This window comes from Eubalaena glacialis, chromosome 17 (assembly GCF_028564815.1).
Source record: "Eubalaena glacialis isolate mEubGla1 chromosome 17, mEubGla1.1.hap2.+ XY, whole genome shotgun sequence".
Classification (NCBI taxonomy): domain Eukaryota; kingdom Metazoa; phylum Chordata; class Mammalia; order Artiodactyla; family Balaenidae; genus Eubalaena; species Eubalaena glacialis.
Window position 1 is genome coordinate 16,551,792 of NC_083732.1, and position 22,444 is coordinate 16,574,235.

The 22,444-nt window shown below is 38.3% G+C and overlaps 1 protein-coding gene across 2 annotated transcripts in view; it reads right to left on the minus strand.

Moving 5' to 3' along the window:
* Positions 1-224: 224 nt before the first annotated feature.
* Positions 225-22,444, minus strand: part of EYA1 (EYA transcriptional coactivator and phosphatase 1) — a 322,481-nt gene continuing 300,261 nt past the window's right edge. For both annotated transcript variants that reach the window (XM_061172210.1, XM_061172211.1), the window contains 6 exons: positions 18,822-18,880; positions 18,547-18,707; positions 17,501-17,615; positions 17,258-17,379; positions 13,307-13,407; positions 225-705 (listed from right to left, as the gene is read on the minus strand). In XM_061172210.1, coding sequence (XP_061028193.1) covers positions 625-705; positions 13,307-13,407; positions 17,258-17,379; positions 17,501-17,615; positions 18,547-18,707; positions 18,822-18,880 — 639 coding nt within the window. In that variant the 3' untranslated portion in view covers positions 225-624. The remainder of the gene's footprint in view (positions 706-13,306; positions 13,408-17,257; positions 17,380-17,500; positions 17,616-18,546; positions 18,708-18,821; positions 18,881-22,444) is intronic.

A 22,444-nucleotide genomic window follows, 5' to 3' on the forward strand; every position in this document is an offset into this window, starting at 1 on the left:
GCCAAAGCCTTCAGTCGCTTCTCTCTCATCATGCTACTGTCTCTTCAGTTATTTGATGTCAAAAAAGTCTGTTCGCATGAACTGTGTGGTTCCTGAATTATACCTCGATAAAGCTGTGTCTTTTTTTTAAAAAATGTCTGTTCATAAATAAGTAGAGATGTACAGATGACCCTGGGTATGAGACACCAAAAAAGTAAACCTTTACAAGAAAATCCCCCCACTGGTAATCAGGAAACCCATTTCAGTCTTTGTTGTGCAATCAAGTTTGCTGTATTGGAGAAGCTGTTTAGGTCACACTGAAGATGCTAAAAACGTAAAGCGTCTGCAGGTCCTTTCTTCACAGGTTCGAACCATGTAGTTAATGTGGCCAAGACACGTTACACTGTGCTAGAACATTCTCATGGCTTATTTGCATTGGATTCACAGTACTAGAGTCAACAGCTGTTCTGAAGAAAGGGATGTGGTCCTTCATTTACCACAAGGGCAGAGGCGAGGACCCACAGCAGCTGGGCATCAAAACGTTGAAATCGCTAGTTTGGAGTCCGGCGCCGACTCGGGACTCAGCCTGCTGGATGTGTCCCTGGTCACAGGGCGGTTGTGTGGTTTCAAAGTGCTAGGGGGCTGTTACAGGTACTCCAGTTCCAAGGCATGATGTAGGGCCATGAGGTCCGAGTGACTGGAGACCCTCCAGAAGGGCATGGCGTGCTGCAAAGGGGCAGACAACGTGGTGAGGACAGAGAGAGAACACTTCCAGCACAGGCCCTGAAAGGCTGCTTTGGCAATCCACCATGCTGCCCACCCCCCTTTATTCAGTACCGTGAAAACTGCCAGTTAAGATCTCAACATCACATCTGTTTAAAACACAAATTCAAACTTAATCCTCCCCTAAGAATACTGGACTGCATTTAAAAATGTAATTCAGGAGTCTGTTTCTTTTAAGAAGGTGATGGGTATTTCTTAAGCAGACCTACACTGCGACTTGAATGCCGATTTCAAGCTTCAAATAAAATCCAGTAGCTATGAACAAAACCTTGTCAAACATTTGCCTTTCAAAATCTGGATCCAGTGCATTTTTCATGCTGCAAGTTTAAGCGGTTTTCCTTAGTTGGTAGTATTTTACATTTTGCAAAACTTAATTTTACTCCTGTAAGAAGCAACTTTTTTTCGTTTTTTGCATTGACCCTGAAACAGCTTTACCATATGGGAAATTTTAAATGAACATCTAAGATAGTTTTTTGGGTTTTTTGGTGGTAGTTTAAAACATCTAGAAATCTAGCTTAAATGACGGGAATGTTTGTGAAACACCTGAATTAACCAGAGACAAGAAAAGCAGGCCAAAAAAAAAAAAAAAGAGGTTACATCGTCCATGAGGGATAAAAACATGATTATAAACTTTATGGCTCAAAAAGTACTGTACTAAGTATTTATGTATCAGCAAAATCTTTTTCTTGATAAGAGAAAGATAATCATCACACTTCAGAGAACAAAATTCTATTAAGCCCACAGAAAACATTTCGGTTTTTTTCTACACAAAAAATAATGTGAAGGGCTGAGTATAATTTGCAATTATAGGTCTAGGGAATTTTTAAACAATTCACACTATTAGGAGAATATGGCATGAAAGCAAACAGAATTTAGAACGGAGGAGTTTTTTGGGGGGACTATCTGTAAGTGACAGTAGGAGCTACTAACTATTCTGGTACAGATCACATAGCTGTTATTCTGGGGATGCAAACTATCGTTACTTATTAACAATGTCTTTGTTTCAAGTAATCTGCTAAAGACATATACCACAGTTCAATATCATATGTAGACCTTTCTGGATTCTATACTATTTTGGAGTATCTCTATTTTTGTTATCCTTCAATAACTGTCCAGAACCAAGTACTAGAGATTTCTTTTCAAAAATTTAGGATGTTCCACTTGGCAATTTTAGATCATAAAAGTAGACTGTACTATTTTGCATTCATTCATTAGTGATTTTTCACGTTCACAGGCACAGTGTAGAAGACATCCCCGGCCCACCCTCTCACAGTCTGTGGGTGAGTAGCAGAAATGAACAACAATCATGAATGTTCACCTAAAAGGAGGAGGAGGGGGTAATTCCCTTTGCCTGGGGAACTGGGAGAGACACTGGTAAGAGGAGGTAATAGTTGAGCTAGTTCTGAAAGGCTGATCATTCAGAAGAGCACTGTAATGTCTCTGTGCGTGTGAAGGGGGCTGGGGCAGAGGATACAGGAGAAGTTCATTGTTAGAATACTGGCTGTGTGAGAGAAAGACATGGCTGTGACATTACCGGCTGTAGGAGCCAAGCGGTGCAGGACCTGGTTAGCCCTGTTAAAGAGTTTATTAATAATAATGATAGTTATGATTAACATTTAATAGTGACTAATTCTAAGAAGACTGAGTCTAGCGGAGAGAACAGGGGACTCAAACATGTGTTAACAAATAATTAGAACTAATATTGCAAAATAACATTTTCCCTAACTAAGCACATACTGATGTGAAGCTTTTATGGATCTACAAGAGCTTCCCAGGGCAACTGGGTACAAAGTAAACAATTTTTTTTCCTGAATCAATGTTTAGCGTGGAACAAATATTTCTTATATGAAGACAAAGAGGAAAAGAAAAGCAGGTTCTAGAATGAGGAGACCTGGGTTATACTCTCAACCCTGACTTTTGTCATGATTCAAAGTCATGTTACTAATCTCCCTGGAGCCCCAGTTTGTTTATTTGTAAAATAAAGGTTTAGGGGAAATGACTCAGGGTTGCTTCTAGGTTTAATAAAGTCTATAAAGTTTTTCATTAAAATATTCTATTACTTGTACAGCTCTGTAGCTACAGCAGATTTGTAAAGTAATATACATACATATCATAGGATCCTACTGCCAAGAACCAGCAGGCAAGACATATCTGCTGAAACTATTTCATTACAATGTAAGGCAGTGTGGGACTAAGAATCAAATTGACCTTGCCAGAGCAATGAGGTAAGAAAAATAAGTAAAAGCATCAGAATTGGAAAGGGAGAAGTAAAACTATTTGCAGATGACATGATTTTATATATAGAAAATCCTAAAGATTCCAAGAAAAAAACTGTTAGATCTAATCAGTGAATTCAGTAAAGTTGCAGGATACAAAAATCAGCAGCATTTTTATACACTAAGAACAAATGATCTGATAATAAAGAAAGTGATTCCATTTACAATAAAGCATCAAAAACAATAAAAAAAAGTGAAGGATTTCTACACTGAAAATTATAAGACATGGATAAAAGAAATTGAAGAAGACACAAATAATAAATGGAAAGGTATCTCATGTTCATGGATTAGAAGAATTAATATTGTTAAAATGCCATCTACAGATTCAATGTGATCTCTCGAAATTCCAATGGTGTTTTTTTTACAGAAGTAGAAAAAACAATCCTAAAATGTATACAGAACTAAAAGACCCAATTGCCAAAGCAATCCTGAGAAAGAACAAAGTGGGAGGCATCACACTTCCTGATTTCAAGCTATATTATAAAGGTATGGTAATCAAAACAGTATGGTACAGGCATGAAAACAGACACATGGAAAATGGAACAGAATCAAGAGCCCAGAAATAAACCCATGTATATATGCTAAACTAATATTTTACAAGGGAGCCAAGAATACTCAATGGAGAAAAGACAGTCTCTTCAATAAATGTTGCTGGGAATACTGGCTATTCACATGTATAAGAATGCAACAATTAACTTGAAAAGGACTAAAGACTTAAATGTAAGACCAGAAACCATAAAACTCCTATAAGAAAACACTGAAAAAAATGTTTGGCTCCTTGACATCAGCCTTGGCAATTATTTTTTGGATATGACACCTAAAGCACAAGCAACAAAATAAAAAATAAACGTGTGGACTATATCAAACTAAAAAGTTTTTGCACAGCAAAAGAAACAATTGACAAAATGAAAAAACAACCTATGGAGTGAGAAAAAAATGTTTGTAAGCCATATATCTGATGAAGGGTTAATATCATACAACTCAATAGCAAAACAAATAATCCAATTTAAAAATTGGGCAGAGGACCTGAATAGACACTTTTGTAAAGAAGATATACAGATGGCCAACAGGTACATGAAGAGGTGCTCACCATCACTTCTCAGGGAAATGCAAATCAAAACCACAATGAGATACCAGCTCACGCCTGTTAGAATGGCCTTCATCAAAAAGGTAAGAGGCAACAAATGCTGATGAGGATGTAGGGAAAAGGGAACCCTTACGCACTGTTGGTCAGAATGTAAATTGGTACAACCCCTATGGAAAAGAGTATGGCAGTTCCTCAAAAAATTGAAAACAGAACTACCCCATGATTAGACAGTCCCACTTCTGGGTATATACATGCCCAAAGGAAATGAAAACACTATGTCAAAGAGATATCTGCACCCTCATGTTCATAGCAGCACTATTTACAATAGCCAAGACATGGAAGCAACCAAAGTGTCCACTGACAGATGAATGGATAAAGGCATTGTGAATTATACACAATTAAATATTATTCAGCCATAAAAAAGAAGGAAATCCTGCCATTTGGGACAACATGGATGGACACTGAGGGCATTATGCTAAGTGAAATAAGTCACACAAAGACAAATATTGTATGATCTCACTTATGTGTGGAATCTAAAAAAAACCAAAAACCCGAAGTCATGGAAAAGGAGATTAGATTTGTGGTTACCAGAGGCAAAGGGTGGGGGAGGGGAAATTGGATGAAGGTGGCCAAAAGATACACATTTCCAGTTATAAGATAAAAAAGTACTGGGGCTGTAACATACAACATGATGACTATAGTTAACACTGCTGTATGATATATGTGAAAGCTAAGAGTAGTAGATCCCAAGAGTTCTCATCACAAGAAAAAATTTTTTTTGTATCTGTAGGAGATGATGGATGTCAACAAAACTTATTGTGGTAATTATTTCACAGTATATGTAAGTCAATTCATTAGGCTGTACACCTTAAACTTATACAGTGCTGAATGCCAATTATATCTCAAGAAAAAGAATCAAAATGATAAATTCAGAGAGAAGAGAGAGCTCAGCTGTAAGCTGGAGAGGGTAAATTGGGCCTGTATTGAATTTGAGAAATGGGCAAATTTGGTTAGGTAGATGGAGAGGGATGGGACTCCCAGTCAGGAGATGGTATGTGACAAAGGTGGGATGCACAGAGTATTTAGTGTGGAGGAGATGGTGCTGGAATGGTGTGTTCATAACAAACACTAATAAGAAAGGAGATATTTTTTCCAGGTAGAAGTATGTTAAGCAATTTAATGAGGCACTAAAGGAAGGATGGATTGGAGGTGTGGCTGGCTGGTAGCAGAGAAACTAGGCAAAGGAACAGTGGAAATGGAGTGGGTGCAATGGATGGGAGACACACCGTAAAGAGAGAGTTCTTGCTAATGGGTGATGGGCTGGAGGTAGAGAACACCAAAGCAAATCTGAGTGGGCGAACTGTTTGGGACAGTAGAATTCATCTGCTGATATGCAGGTGGATGAAATGGGATACCTGCATGGAGGGAGTCCATCAGGTAACTAGAGCCATGGGACTAAAACACAGCTAAACCACAAATCTTAACAACTGTGATAGCCTAAACTGATGTGTATATGATTAGTTTATCAAGATTAGCATATATTGAGAGAAGTGGGCACCAAGACCTAAATCTTGGGAAGTAGCACACGTTTTGGGGTCATTAGAACCAAAATATTCCCTAATGGTAAAATAATGACACATCCTTTGTTCCTCTTGCCCACGTGTGCAGCTTTCCAAATCCCCTTCTGCCAACTTTCCTCCTTGTCTGGTATTTTGCATTTATCCCTTCTGGGTATACATAAGATCAGTAATATAAAAAGCTGGGTGTGTGGACACATGTAATTTGAATATTGCTGAGTTATTAAAAATGTATTAAGAAAATGTTTCAAAACCATAAAAGCACATAACCTTTGCCCCAGGTATTGCACTTCTAGGAATTAATCCCACAGATATACTTGTCCACGCATGAACCATGTAAAGACCACTCACTGCAGAACTGTTTGTAATAATAAACACTGGAAACCACTGAAATGTTAAGCCCCAGGGGACTCGTTAAATTACAACATATCAAGGTAATGGAATTGTGATGCAGCCATTTATAAGAATTAGAGTTGCAGAGCTCCATGTACTGATATGGAATAACTACCAGGATATATATTAAGTGAAAACAGGTACGGAAAAAAAAGTGTATAGTTACCATTTGTATAAAAAATAACAGATCTGTGCTTTCCTATGCATATATTGTCTCTAGAAAATTTGCATATGGAGGTACAAATACTTCTCAAATTGTAAATAAAGAGATATTCTGAGAACTCATGAAGCTTACTGCACAGCTTTGCTCTTTGACTATTTGTATATCTGCGTCCCCTCTGGACAGGAGTGAGCTCTTAAAGAATAAAGATGAAATCCAACTTAAGACCTGGCATACAGTATGTGATCATTAAGTTAAACGAATGTAATGGCTTTAGAATAATAAAATTCTGTACTCAGTAATCCCTATGTCTCACTTAAAGAAAACTAAAAGCAAAAACTTGCATTAAAAATGTCTTTTTTTTTTTAACAAAAGAAGCCCTTATTTTTCTCCTAAATAAACTCACAATCAAGCATTATTAAGCAGATTCTCAGCTTCATCTTGGTTTTCAGCAAGTTTTGGAATGCACATTGAAAAATGGACATTTTTTGATGAAGCGTTTGTCATTATGCGGAATAATGGTGCTTGCCATCCCCCCTTCCCTCCATGTTATTCACAAGAGATTCATTTTAAGTAGTTCTCTGAAAAGTAAATAAAGTCAAAGTCAGAGTTATAAAACGAGGCTGTTTTTACTCTAGAAACCAAAACTGCTGTCAGTGTGCAGAAGACTATTATTTACATTTTGATTTTGTTTTAAATCATACATAGGCCTAATTATTTTCACTTGAGGAATGTTGTATTAGGGAAACAAAAAATTTTATGGTAAAAAAAAATAAGCATGGCAGATTTTGACAACAAAGACATACATCAAAGAAAGATATCCACCAGTAGTGAGATGGCTTCTCTGAATGGTCTTTCTAGGAACAAAGAGGTGCTCAGAGAAAACTCTTACAAGAGATCTTTTTAGAATTTGTCCATTTCTTCTACGGTGAAAAAGGGAAAGCATTTCCTCTAAGATCAGGAACAAGACAAGGATGTCTAGTCTCACCACTATTATTCAACACAGTCTTGGAAGTCCTAGCCACAGCAATCACAGAAGAAAAAGAAATAAAAGGAATCCAAATTGGAAAAGAAAAAGTAAAACTATCAATCACTGTTTGCAGATGACATGATACTATACATAGAAAACCCTAAAGATGCTACCAGAAAACTACTAGAGCTCATTGATGAATTTGGTAAAGTTGCAGGATACAAAATTAATACACAGAAATCTCTTGCATTCCTATACACTAACAATGAAAGGTCAGAAAGAGAAATCAAGGCAACAATCCCATTTACCATTACATCAAAAAGAATAAAATACATAGGAATAAACCTACATAAGGAGGCAAAAGACCTGTACTCAGAAAACTGTAAGATACTGATGAAAGCAATCAAAGATGACACAAACAGATGGAGAGATATACCACGTTCTTGGACTGGAAAAATCAACATTGTGAAAATGACTATACTGCCCAAAGCAATCTACAGATTCAATGCAATCCCTATCAAATTACCAATGGTATTTTTCACAGAATTAGAACAACAATTTTTACAATTTGTATGGAAACACAAAAGACCCCAAATAGCCAAAGCAATCTTTAGAAAGAAAAACGGAGCTGCAGGAATCAGGCTCCCTGACTTCAGACTATACTACAAAGCTATTATAATCAAGACAGTATGGTACTGGCACAAAAACAGAAACATAGATCAATGGAACAAGATAGAAAGCCCAGAGATAAACCCACACACCTATGGTCCCCTAATCTGTGACAAAGGAGGCAAGAATATACAATGGAGCAGACAGTCTCTTCAATAAGTGGTGCTGGGAAAACTGGACAGCTACATGTAAAAGAATGAAGTTAGAACACTCCCTAACACCACACACAAAAATAAACTCAGAATGGATTAAAGACCTAAATGGAAGACTGGACACTATAAAACTCTTAGAGGAAAACATAGGCAGAACACTCCTGGACATAAATCGCAGCAAGATCTTTTCCGACCCACCTCCTAGAGAAATGGAAATAAAAACAAAAATAAACAAATGGAACCTAATTAAACTTAGAAGCTTTTGCACAGCAAAAGAAACCATAAACAAGACGAAAACACAACCCTCAGAATGGGAGAAAATATTTGCAAACAAAGCAACTGACAGGGCATTAATCTCCAAAATATACAAATAGCTCATGCAGCTCAATATCCAAAAAACAAACAACCCAATGAAAAAATGGGCGGAAGACCTAAATAGACATTTCTCCAAAGATGACATACAAATGGCCAACAAACATGAAAAGATGCTCAACATCACTAATTATTAGAGAAATGCAAATCAAAACTACAATGAGGTATCACCTCACACCTGTGGGAATGGCCACCATCAAAAAAATCTATAAATAATAAATGCTGGAGAGGGTGTGGACAAAAGGGAACCCTCTTGCACTGTTGGTGGGAATGTATACTGGTGCAGACACTATGGAGAACAATATGGAGGTTCCTTAAAAAACTAAAAATAGAACTACCATATGATCCAGCAATCCCACTTCTGGGAATATATCCAGAGAAAACTATAATTTGAAAACATACATGCACCCCAACGTTCACAGCAGCACTATTTACAATAGCCAGGACATGGAAGCAACCTAAATGTCCATTCATGGAGGAACAGAAAAAGATGTAGTACATATATACAATGGAATATTAGCCATAAAAAAGAACAAAATAATGCCATTTGCAGCAGCAATGGATGGACCTAGAGATTGTCACACTGAGTGAAGTTAAGTCAGACAGAGAAAGACAAGTATCATATATCGCTTATATGTTGATTCTAGAAAAAGGGTACAAATGAACTTATCTACAAAACAAATAGAGTTACAGATATAGAAAACAAACTTATGGTTATCAGGGGGTAAGTGGGGGGGAGGGATAAATTGGAAGATTGGGATTGACATAAACACACTACTATATATAAGATAGATAATAACTAAGTAAGGACCTACTGTATAGCACAGGGAACTTCACTCGATATTATGTAATGGCCTATATGGGAAAAGAATCTAAAAAAGAGTGGATATATGTATATAACAGATTCACTTTCTGTACACCTGAAACTAACACAACATTGTAAATCAACTATACTCCCATAAAAATTTTGAAAAAAGAGATCTTTTTAGAATAACGTCGTTTTTTAAAAAACAAAGGTATTTCTAACCTTTTCTCTTTGAAGGGTTTTTTTTTTTTTTTTTTAATGATATGGATTATAGAATTAGATAAAATTACTGATGAAACTCCTGGGACTGTATTGGTAAAGAGAACAAAGGTGACAGAGCAGACTTCAATTGACCATAACAAAACAGGTAACTGGCAGAATACTTACTAGTTTTCATTTCTGGGCTTAAAAAAATAACTTCCTCTAGCAAAAGAACATTATTTAGGGAGATGAAAGACATCTATCTCTACAGGGAAGAGAGGAGGGTGTTGTACTAGATTTTTAAAAGGACACAGGAAATGAAGAGAGGTAGCTAAATGGTTAAAATTGATTTAGAAGAAATGCAAAATGTTTTGATTTTGCAAAACATTTTAGTGCCCAAACTTGCAGAACTTCACTGGTTCACTGTTAGTTTTATTTAGTAATCTGAAATGCTTGTGAACCAAATTATAAACTAGAATTAACGATTTATTTTTAAAATTTTAATCATGAGTGTCAAAATGGGAGAAAGAGAACACTTCACATAGTTCTATCTACCTCCCAAAAGGAAAGAAACAAACATTGCACACTATATTCTAACAATTAAAAAAAAGCATTAAAATTCTTTTTTTGTAAATCAAATCATATTTAAGATATGTAAGTAAAGTCTGTAATTTGAAGGAACTTTGTGCTGAATCTCACAGATATAATTGGCTTCAAATCCTAGTTTGGTGACTTTCTAGCTGTGAGAGCTTGGCCAAAGTATTCACCTTCCTGTGCCACAGTTTCCTCATCTATAAAAGAGGTCTAAGGGCTCCTGCCTCATAAAATTGTTGTGAGGATTTAATGAGATAATGGATAGGAAGTGCCTGAAAGAGGTTCTGGGACATAATAAGGGCTTTATAACTGATAGTAAGGATAACCATCTCTTTATTTCTTTAGCTTGAATTTTCAGAGTTTTTAAAATGAGATATTGCTAAATTATAGTCTTCCCCTAAATTAAATATTTCCCTTAAGTTAAATATTAAATATTCTCTATTTCTATGTAGAACCCCACACATTAAATATACTCATTATTTACTGTGAACTATTAGATCCTTGTCTCTTAACTCATGCACTAAGTACTGCTGTTTAAATACTAGTTAGCCTAGAAAGGCTAGACAGACTGTAAGAAAGGAATGGTCAATTTGTCACTCAGGATGATAGATTTATGACATCTGAATCATATGCACAATTATTAGGAATCTGACTATTTCTGAAAAATCTGTACACTTTACAAACACACATTAAAGTTCTTACAACTCCTGGTTACAGTTTCATTAGAGTTCCCAGGCTGGTAGCTCTCAAGGTGCAAAGAGTTCCTTTGTAACAGAGAGTACTGGACTGATTACATACACTTATCCCAAGAAATCAGAACAGAAAGTTGAAGCTACAAGCATTCATTTACAGTGAAAAAAAATGTAAAGAGGATGGTCGTCGTAGGCAGCTGCCTAATTCTTTTCGGTATAGGTGTGTGTGTTTGTCCTGAATAGAAAGAATAACATGTCCAAAGATAAACAGTGGAAACAATTTTAACTGTTCTTCAAAGAGAGCAAATACTCTTAGTACTGTTACTACTTTCAATTCTAACATCAAATCACGAATTCCTTTACTTTTCCCATCTTGTGTTCACCACACAAATATCTAAGAAACATACTTCTTGTGTTCTTTGAATTTTAGGTCATCACTTTCAGAAACATTCTTCTGTCTACCACAAGCTAGAAAGCCACATTTTGGCAACCTTCTCTTGAAATTAAAATTTTTTGGTGAGTACTAGGTGGAGAAGGACCAGCTTGGAGGGCAGATTCACACCTTGGCCCTGGGCCATCCTGGCATGAAATGCTGCTCTTCAATTCTGTGATGCTCAGAGGTGCAAATCTATTCCATGTTCCCATAGCCACTAGGAGGTCCTGTCTGGAAATGGCAGGGGATTCCAGAGGCTTCCTCAGGAAAAAGATTTGAGTCTGGATTCGCACCAAATAGTCTCTTTAACTCTCCAGGGTTGAGCTTTGGGTACTCTATTTAGTCTGGGAAAGATTTCTTTTTATGAAGACAGCCCAAAGGGCTAACAGATGTACCTAATGACAATGGTGGTTGGCCACTGGTGAAGCTGGAATGCAGAATTAGTGCTTAGATGGCAAATACTGCTTAGAATCAAGCTTTAAAAAAAGTGTGTGTGGGTTTCTACCAGCACTGATCACACGTGGGGAGACTGTAATCATGGGCACATTGTGTATCTATGGGTGTAAGTGCAATCTATTATTTACAGAATTAGGGTCAGCTTCTATGCTTTTACTGGAATTCAGAGGCACTGAAGGTGAATTAAGTATTCTTGGACTCTATAAGGAGGCTGGCCACGTGCCATGCTTAATGCTGCATCTATGGGCTGGTGCCATTTCTGGAGTATACTGGAATATTCCAGAAGAGCTTGCCTCCTTTATGGAAAAGTGACTTCTATGAGTGAGTGTATGGGGAAGAGAAGAAAAAAATTATCCTATTGGTTAATCTCAGTTAATGCTCTTCAATTTAAGAAATATTAGTGCGTGACTGTGCCAAGATTTAGGGAACTGTAAAAAAAAAAAAAATTGAAGACAGAGTCTCAAACCGCAGTCAAGCAAAATAAGATCCCTACATCTCAGGAGCTCACATTTACTGCTGAAACAGGCACGTGCGCAAATAATTAATAATAATAGCTGCCATTTGTTGCATATTTCATATGTATCAGGCTCTGTTTTATATCTGAACTAAATCTAATCCTTAAAATAGACAATGAGCTAGGTGCTGCTATAACCTCCATGTATAGATATGGAAAGAGAAGGGTAAAGTAACTTTTTCGAAGTCACAGAACTGGTAAATGGTAGAGCTGTCATTCAAACCCAGGGTATCTGGCTCAAGAATCCAAGTTATTTACCAGAGCTTCTCCAATTAAAGTATGAGTGGTGCTACTATAACTGAGTTCTTATAAACAAGGGAAATAGAAAAGGTGGTATGTAAACTGGATTTTGAAAAATGAGTAAGACAATGACAGTAGGGCACTGGGAAGAGGAGCATCCCAAGCACAGCAACAGCAGGAAGGGGGTGCTGGGCGTGGCCAAAGGAGGGTAAGCAGACCAATGTGCCTACGTTGTTACTAGATTGTGAAGACCCTGAGCGCCAGGCTAAGGAATGTGGTTCCTTCCTCCTTCCCCCTTTTTAAAATACAATGAAGGACATTCATGAGAAAGCTTTTGCTACGGGAAATGACAGAATCACACTTGCAGGGATGCAGAAGAATAAAAAGAAATCTCATGGGCAAACGGGGAGTCAAGGGACCTGCTCCTTTCCTCCTTTTTGAGCATCCCAAAAGAGGCAAAGCATTGACCTCGTGATCAGAAGAAGGCACCGTACTCTAGGGCAGAAAATAGTTTTGCAAGCCAGCTCTGATTAGCTCCTAGAATCTTTCTGAACTGACGTTTGGAAGGTTCTTAGGCTGCATCCAGGCTCAGGTAACGGACGTCTGATCACCTGGCGATGTCTGCCACGGGTGCAGAAAGGGGCATGAGCAGGCATGTGTGCTGTCTCTGTTCCGGATGATGGCTGCAGAACTAAGCCTCCTTTTCTGTTCCCCAAGTCTACATTCTGTGAAGACCAACCATCCATGACCCCCGAGCTTGTGAATACCACTTTTCAAAAAGATCGCTTCAATAATGACTTAATTCTACTCTGCCCTTGGTCAGCGCTTATGGTTCAGAACACATTCATAGTCTGTTTCAGAGAAATGGCATGTGTTTAAATGATCCAGTTCTGACGATTTTGAGGACTAAGAAAAATTAAAGGGCACAAGAGGCACCAAGGAGGAACACTCACCTTTTTTGCCCCTTGTTCCTCTTCCACACCGTCTCCTATGACAACATACACCACTTTTCTTCCAAACCTCTGAATTATCCTCTCAAAACAGCTTTCCTTTCCTAATGAACAAAAGTAAATTATAAAAAAATGTAAAGTTTGAGTAAGTCAGCACTCTAGGGCTTAAACTTTTTATATAAAATGCTTTTTCCATGCTTCTGATCCAACTCTATCGTACTTGTGCGAACTAGGAAAAGAGTGCTTTTATATGCCATTTGGGGAGTATGCAGAACAGCACAATACAGCAAAAACTGTAAATGAATGACCCATGTGGTGTCCTGTCCCTTGGGAATGGACAATTTTAGTACTTTTCCCCCCCAAGACTCATTTATTAAAAAGTAGAACCTAGATCTCAGTAGAGCATTTGGTGGAAAAAGTTTTGTTTGGAAATAGTACTTTTCCCCCTACAAGCTGAGACTAAATGAAAGCATGCCATTCTGGCAATATATTTTAACTTGACTTAAAAAATGTTTCATGATCTATCAAACTCTGAATACAGTATCTGATCAAAAGACTGTTGAGAAGGATGAACAAAACCGAAGGATTAGTTTTGTTACGGCAAGAGAAATCCAACACTGGACTTAGTCTATCCCTTCATTTTCAGGTTAGGATGCTCTTTCAATGAAAGACACCCTCCCCCCACCCAGGCCTAATGCACTGACCTGAAATATTCTTGGAAAACTGTTTCTGAAATGAATGTCAGGTAATTTGGCGCCCTACAAGAGAGAGTGTGCTTGCCTGGCCCAGGCATCTAATGTTCAGTAAAGCGCTTTCCTAGAGGAAAAGTGGGATAAAGGTAAAAGGATACCTGTACCTATCTATTATCTTTCCCATGTCAAGACTTAGTTTAGGCTCCCGTGGCAGCTACACTGTCCCTGTAGTTAATGCGGCCATTGTTGCTTCTTGGAGCAGGAACTGGGGTTCCAAGTCCTGGGCTGCCAATAAGGTCATTTTAATGGACAATGGGACAGTTTATAGTTTTCAAATGTGAATGGCTGAACGGGGGCCTGTACCTCTTTCAAATAAGGATCAGATATACACACGAACAAATTGCTTGTTTGCTTAAACAAATGTCTGCTTTATATTTGTATTTTGCACTAAAATCTCTAGTTTGCATCTGACAGAACGAAATAAGGCCAGCCTTATTCAAAGGATGTCATTTCAATGCTTCTTCAGTTGCCCACTAACCTGTGAAATATTAAATCACCTTGAGAAACAAATAAATACAAAGGATGGTTTTCACTGCAAAAAATATGTAACCAAACAGTCAGATGTCATGAAACTTTCTTTCCCCGCTTAGAGGGAAATGTTTATGTGGTTTTGTAAAGTTTCCTTTTCATGGAAAAAAGGAAGGTAAACTCCTCAGTGTTATTTAAAAATAAGTCCCCAACCTTTTTGGCACTAGGGACCGGTTTCGTGGAAGACAATTTTTCCATGGACCGGCGGGGGGGGGGGGGGGGGGGGCGGGTCGGGGCCGGGGGAGATGGGGATGGTTCAGGCGGCAACCCCAGCAATGCTTTGCTCCCCCTTCACCGCTCACCTCCTGCTGTGCGTGTGGGGCAGGGAACCCTGGCCTACAAGGAAAATTCCTGGGTGGTTTTCTGCATTGATCCCCAAATTAGATCTCATTTGATGGCAAAACTAGCAGCAACTTACAGGAGTTTCAATCCCTACTTTTCTTATTAAAAATATCATGGAAAAGTGATTCTACCGATGGTTTTGAGATCATTTCTACCACCGTACAGTTTTTAAATCGAATTTTTATTCTATACTGAAAACAATTAAAGTTAAGTCCAATATGGCAAACAAAATGCCCATTAAAAAAATACTTTCTTGATTGTTATTGTAGTTTCCTATTATCCTCGCATTTTCAAATTATTTGGGATTAAAGTTCAATGTGCATGACGTGTAATACGCTCATTGTTCTTTTCTTCTGGGAAGTTAAGTGCTATCCCTTCTGTATTATACGCTCATTTGGAATATGTTCTTTCTTTCATGTGCTGATAAACCTTTCCCTTGGATCCTTGTTTACAAAACACAATGATTCCTCTTTATTGATACAGATAGAATAAAGACCTGAGTTCATGGAAACTGATTGCTATTTTATATGACAACATATAAAAGTCAAGTTCTACTGGGCTACTAGGAATTCTATTTGGTATACTCCTTTCGTTTTATAAGTATTTTCCAGTATTCTCTCCTTGGCCCTTCTCAGGAGGCATCAGTCATTCTCAAACTCCAACTATTTCCAACTTGACAGGGCTATCTGAATATCCCATAGGTTTTTCAAACTCACATTGGTAAGATCAAACCCTTATCATCTTTGCCATCAAACCTGATTTCCCCATCAGCTAACAGTGTCACTGCTGACCCAGTTGCCTAAAAGAAACCTCTGTGTCAGCCTTCTTCTGAATAAACGACCATTTATTCACCCATTTCATTCAACACTGATTGAGTACCTACCATGTGCTGGGCCCTGTAGCCACCATGATGAGTGAGACTGACAGACTCAGTTATCAAGGAGACTATGAACAAATAACTGAACAAGCAATTTTTTAGTGATAATTTAGTAAGTTCTTTGAAGGAGAAGTACAAGCCAAATAGATAGGGGTTCTGTTTTGCACCTTTTTCTTTAGCCAGAAACAACCTTCTTTCCACCTACCAGGATACTCAGCCTCCTTTCCTAGGACTCACTCACATAACATTCATCTCATTAGGGCAACCTACGAGGCCACTTATGATAAGACCCGAGTCTACCTTTCCAGCATCAGCTCCCCCATGGGCATTGCATATTAGTCACCCAGGACGACTCACAAGCCCCTCAGCAGGGAACACATTTTAATTCCTCTGTCACTTTGTTCTCACTAGCCATCTGCCTAGTAAACTCTTATTTACCCTTCTCTACCCAGCTCAAACGTCATATCTTCCCTTTAGTCTTCACTGACACGTGCCCTCTGCCTCCTCCTGGGTGGGAGTGAATGCTCTCCCATTGAAGTGCACATTTGGGCACTTAGTGGTAGGACCCCTTAGGGTGTGGAACGGAGTCTGCTGGACCTTGGAATCAGAGAGATCTACTTTGACCCTTAACTTTGCTAGCTGTTAACTTGAACAATTTAAGTCTCTGAGCTTTAGTTTTCTCAGCTGAAAAATGGAAAGGCTGCAAAGACTGACTTTAGTATGTAAAATGTTTCGTACAGTTCTGAGCATCTAGTAGATACTTGATAAATGCTTATTTACATACTACTTTGTCATATTATAGTTATTTTGATGTCTGCTTCCACTGCTAGAGATAGTGAATTCCCTAAGGAAAGAGCCATGTCTTCTTTTTATCCCGACTTTTGTTTTGTCTTGGTTTATGTCTTAACTAAATTTCCCATTAATCTTCTTTCCCAACTACATTTCCTTCTTGCAAGAATTTAATTTTTTTGATCCCCATAACAAAAATGGGAACTCAATCATTTATACATGTTGTAAAATAAGGTGAAAAAAATAGTTCCAGTAATAATAATTATTAGAGCTAATTAAAGCTGCTATTAGTTATTTCATTTCTACTTTGTATATTTCTATACAACAACTACTTGTTTTAGCTTATAAAATATTTTCATTGATGTTGCCTAAGAGAATAAAAATAAGATAATACTCTAGAAGTGATGCTAAGTTGACTATAGCTAAAACGCATAGGTTTTAATGTTAGCCAGTAAAGTAAAATTTTCTGAGTTCAACTACGTGGATTGTGCTTTATATTTCTCTTGATATCTAAAGCCAATTTTGACAATAAAATTGGTTAAATCATTCTTCTAGTTTTCTGACATTTAGCATTCTGAAAAAGTAGTCCTATTTATTGCCTTTCATTTTTACTAGCCTGAAAGCAAAGGGTTGACTGTTAAATTAATTAATTAAAAAGCAGCTTACCAATTTTAGTTGCACTGTAAATATTTTCTATTGGAAATACAATTCCTAATCCATACAGCAGGACTTTCGCCAATGCTGGGATAAGCTGAGTAGTTGTTACTAAAATATTAACACAGTTCGTCCTGTGAGAATACAAAGAAGAAAAGAAAAAAAGACAGTTGAAAAATAAATCTCCAAAATGAACAAGCACAGCTCGTTCTCAGGCAAAGGCACTTTGTATGAAGTGACCTGGGGAGAACTTACCGGGAGTGAATGAGTGTGAGAGCTTTCAGGGCCAGTGTCAACCAGGAGTCTGTCAGGGCTTCAATCTCGGCCCTCAGCTGCAGCCAGGCTTCCCTCTTAGCTGGACCAAGCAGACCTGTGGATTTAAAAGCACACGAACTACTTCCTCACTAACGTGTCTCGTCAACTTTATAAACAGTAAACAAAACTACTCGAATACTGCCCTCAAGCTTTATAATATACTAAGCAATTTTTCACGTCGTCATTCATTTGACAACTATTTAGCACCGTAGGGAACATCTATTGGTTTTGCTTTCCTAGCATCCTTCTTCTGGCTATAGACGTCATCTCTTCTTTTTGGGGAGCCTACTCTCCCCCATTCCTCCAACCATGAAGATTGAGCAGAGCAGACCCTACCCTCTGGCTCCCAGAATAGACATATGTCCTCAGCTTGGCCAGTGAAAGGCTGTTTTGGAACTTTTGCTCAATCTATTGGGAAAGACACTTTCCACCCCATGGAGGTGCTGAACTGGTAGCATATAAGCCTGGCTCTACTGGTGGGCACATTTGCCACCTTTTGGGAGGCGGTAATTTTCCAAAGGAAATTACAGGCCAAAGATAACTGACTGCATCATCTGAGCGTCTGGATTTAGCCATGCCAGAAACCAACACCACCTAAACTTTTCATTAGGTCAAGACGTTCCTTTTCATACCAAAGCCATTTTGAACCACAATCAAAAGATCCAAACTAATGCAAACATCTACCCGGTAGAAAGAGCTTTATGATTCGTCTTAAGTCCTTTAGGCAGGAGGTCATGAAACTTACTCCAGGTCACACTACTACTAAGCACTGGAACGAGGACTAGACTAGCCTGGCCAGGGCCGCTGGCTCTAGTCTGTTACTTCTGTCACTCAGTCACAGCAGAATAATCACTGGTTAGATGAAACGGCTCTCAAAAAAAGCTATTCTATCCCAAAAAAGTGTGATGTAAAAGTGTGTGGTACTTTGAGCATCTTATCAAGACTATCTTAACTAACCCAGTAACCTACTGGTGATAGTCACTTGCCTCCAACATTATTTTTGTAGGTATTGTAGATCTCTTTTACTCGTCTGTAACGGAAGGCCAACTTTCTCATCCAGTCTACACCGCCCCGCACGCCGGTTGCCAAGCATAAATTAGCGCTGGTTGCCGCAGCAGGAAAGCCATCTGTTCCAAAGTTATATGTGCTATTTAGATGCAAGAAAAGCCCAAAGTTAACCAAACAGAAAGTTCATCTTAATAACCTGAGCAATTAAGCTATAACATGGAGCCCATCACGTCCCGGGAATTCATGGGCTCACCTTAGGTCTTGTCCATTGTCATCTGAAGAGACGTCATCTATATGAACTTGGTCACATTCCTAAAATGCAATTGAAATGATACATGTTAATTTTCAAAAAGCATCTACATTTATCTACATTTTTTGGAGGGGGGAAAATCCACACAAGCCTGTTTAAAAAAAAAAAAAAAAAGCCCAAACACTGTAATTGGAGTGTTTTCCAACCACGACAATCAGTAGGTGGCAGTCTAGTTAAATTGACATTTTTACCTACTTCGGGTCCTTTTACAATATAAGAAACGAGCAATGTCATTAAGGACTACTGTTATTCAGGTTCAGAAAACACATTTTTGTGTTTAGAAAGGAAAGTGATTGAAAACAATTAGCATATGTGTTCCATAAACCTCAGGTACCTGAAGACATCGTGCTGCTCCGAGCTGATTCAGTCAATGCCGAAGCATAACTGAAACCAGACATGTCGGTAAATCTAACATGCTAGAAAAATTAAACCTGATGCTAACTGCCAATGAAATTATGACCTCTGATTGCTGTCGAGCCACACACCAACACAGCCTGAGGCCAGCGTGTGGAGGAGCCCAGACTAGAAAATCTGTTACTGGTTTGCCATTGATTTGAGAGATGCAAGTTTTATTCTCTCTCTCTCTCTCTCTCTCTCTCTCTCTCTCTCTCTCTGTGTGTGTGTGTGTGTGTGTGTGTGTGTGTAGGAAAAAAGCATGGGAGACTTCACAACCTAAATAAAAATAATCAAACCACGAGGTGTTGTTTTTACTGTTTTTAAAACTTTTTAACTTTTTTTTACTGTTTCACTATTATTACATATTCATTTTAAATATCGTAGTGATGAGTTGATTATAGAATAATATGATTTGAACAGACCTGATTTTAAAATCCCAATCCATATGTAAAGTGTTTAGAATAGGAGGTGTAACTGTGGGTTAAAGCTCAGTTGGACGAGTTCACGTTGATACACCTGCTCACATATAAGCACGCCCACATCTTACTGCTGTGTCCCCAGCCCCCAGCATCATTGTGGGAAGAGCAGACACTCAGTAAACATTTGTTGAACAAATGAAGGCAAACTAATTTGGAGACAGACGCGGTCCCTAGTCCAGAAACAAGTAACACACACTTGGCATGCTTTAATGTTTTCAGTTATGATTCTCCTCTTGGCAGTCAGCCTCCAAGTACCCCAGAGGCCGTTCTGACACTTATTTCCATTAAAAGTTTTAGTTAAAAAAATTTTTAAAGAAATTTGCAGGCGTGCATCCTGTATTTTAAAATGTTCTTCACACTAAAGCTCTGGTTATCTTTCCTATAGAGTTAATTGTATAGAATCTAGCCTATCTGTCCCTCTAGTGCTTCACATCCGATGTATAACAAGATGCCACAGGTAAGCACCACAGGAACAGAAGGTGTATTTTTATGTTGCTGGTTCCTTCTGAACAAATTCGTTTCTCTCCATGGATTTGTGAGGAAAGGAGCAGGAGATAGAAGTGGAAAGAAACTCAAACCAGCTGTTGCTTAACAGAATTAAAATCCTGACCCCCCAACCTCTTCTTTCTAAAGCATCTATTTTCCAGGCAACCCTCTCCCAGCAAGCAGCAAGTTCCAAGGAGGAAAGGACTTTGACCTTGTAACCCTCCCCTGCTCTCCCGAGGTCCGTAACCCCAGATAAGAAAAAAAGGAATAAAAGTCTAGGAGGCCTCACAGGCAGGACTGTGAATTTAACATTTAAAAAAAACAGGTCATTCCTGCAAAACATGTTTGGAAACTTCTCAGAGTTATTAATTATACATAATTCAGAGGATGAAAGATGAATGATAGTTGTGTTTTTTCAACAACATACTTATTCTGGGTTTAAAGAATTACTAAATCATGACTTTCTGCTATCTAGCCATTTATCTAGCCAGAAATACAAAAATTACGTTGTTGGTAAACTACTCTTTTAGGGGGCATGGTTAGTTACAACACAAACAAATGCAGAAAAGCGTACTCCCCGCAAACAAACAAAAACCCCTAAAGCCTTAGCGCCGCAATGGAGGATTTTTCTCTCTTGGGAGAGAGAACGGAGAGGAGGAGGAAGTTGAGAAATTAGAAGAGGAAAAGATATGTTAAAAAGAATTTAATTCAAGGAATCAGCGGTGACCTAAAGTTCCTAGGTTAACTCTAGGGGTGGGAAGAATTCTTTGCAAAAACAGGGTGTTAAGAGGCTTTTCTTAAGCTAATGCTTTTGAAAATCTCCATTACTAACAGAGCAGGCGTTATCTTCTAATGACTGTTGATGACTCTACCGTGCCTATTGTCCATCCACATCCTGTATTTGTTTTCTCCTGCCAGCTTTCCTTAAGACTTTTTGTTCCCAGGCTGAGGCCCTCATTTGAAGTATTGTTCAATATCTTGGTTCGTGCTAAGTGTCAACAGCTTCCAGCTTTTTTACCTGCAGATAACCAAACTCACTTCACGGTGATTTGATTAAAGCAAAGTGTGGTGTGGTGGCAACAAGGAAATCCTGCTCTTCAGCTGGAGAATTTTTGTAGAACAATTTTAATCAAAATAGATTAAAAAAATCAAGCGCATTTTTCAAAAGAGCCTCGTTAGCGCTTTTAGGAATTAAAACATCATTAAAATGTCTATGTAAAATGTGTTTTTGGAATGGGTGCTCATTTTACTTAATAGACAAGTACTATGTTGCACAAACTTAGCATTGATAAGATACATATTAAAGATGCATCACCGCTGAGTCTCTGTATGAGTTTACAAATAAGGGTATAAATGTCTTGGGAAATAAGCTGTGTATTTTAAAAAAAATTTAATGAGAAACTATAATATTACTTTTGATGCTTACCTATGAAAAACTTTAATTCCTTAAAGAATGGAGACTATTAAGATACTGAAAGATCATTTCATTTCCCAGCAGAGCCCTGTTACGTGTGAACTTGTGCTAAGTGTCTTCACTCTCAAATTAGAAACTGCAGTTCCCTGCATTCTGATATCCTGCAGTTGTCTCCTCTGTAGGGACGAGGCTCCCCTTCTCCCACTTTTCAGAAGCCATCTAGCTTTTTGTTTGTCATCCTAAGAGCCTAATTGGAGGTTTTCATTTTTACTTTCCGAATTTGGTTGCTTTGAGTTTCCAAATTCGTCATAAACCGAGACCATTAGGTAACTGAGGGAGGGGAGCAAAAGGGGCTCTGCACCCACTGAAACAACAACAGCAACAGAGTTTAAATCGCCCACCGGTAGACACAGAAGACAATAATGGAAGCTTTCTGTATTTTCACGTGCCAAAATATATCCCTACAAACCCTAATTTAATGCTTACTCCACAGAGTGCAGATATATAGAATTCCACGAGAAAATACGTTTTTATTCCCAAAAGACTGAATGTGCTGAAAATGTACTCTTGAAATAAACTTCCAAAAAGTATGTGATAGGATTTTAAGGAGTATGTCCTTACCGAATCCAAGTCTTGGGGTGGCATCCACATAGGGGGCTCCCACTGCCAGCTCAGCCAATTGAGCATATTTCACGCATTAATCAGTCCTACTGAGACTTGAGATGCCTAAGGGACCCCTAGCATATATGGGTGTCAGGCTTGGGGTCTCACTTGGGGACACAGAGTAGTGA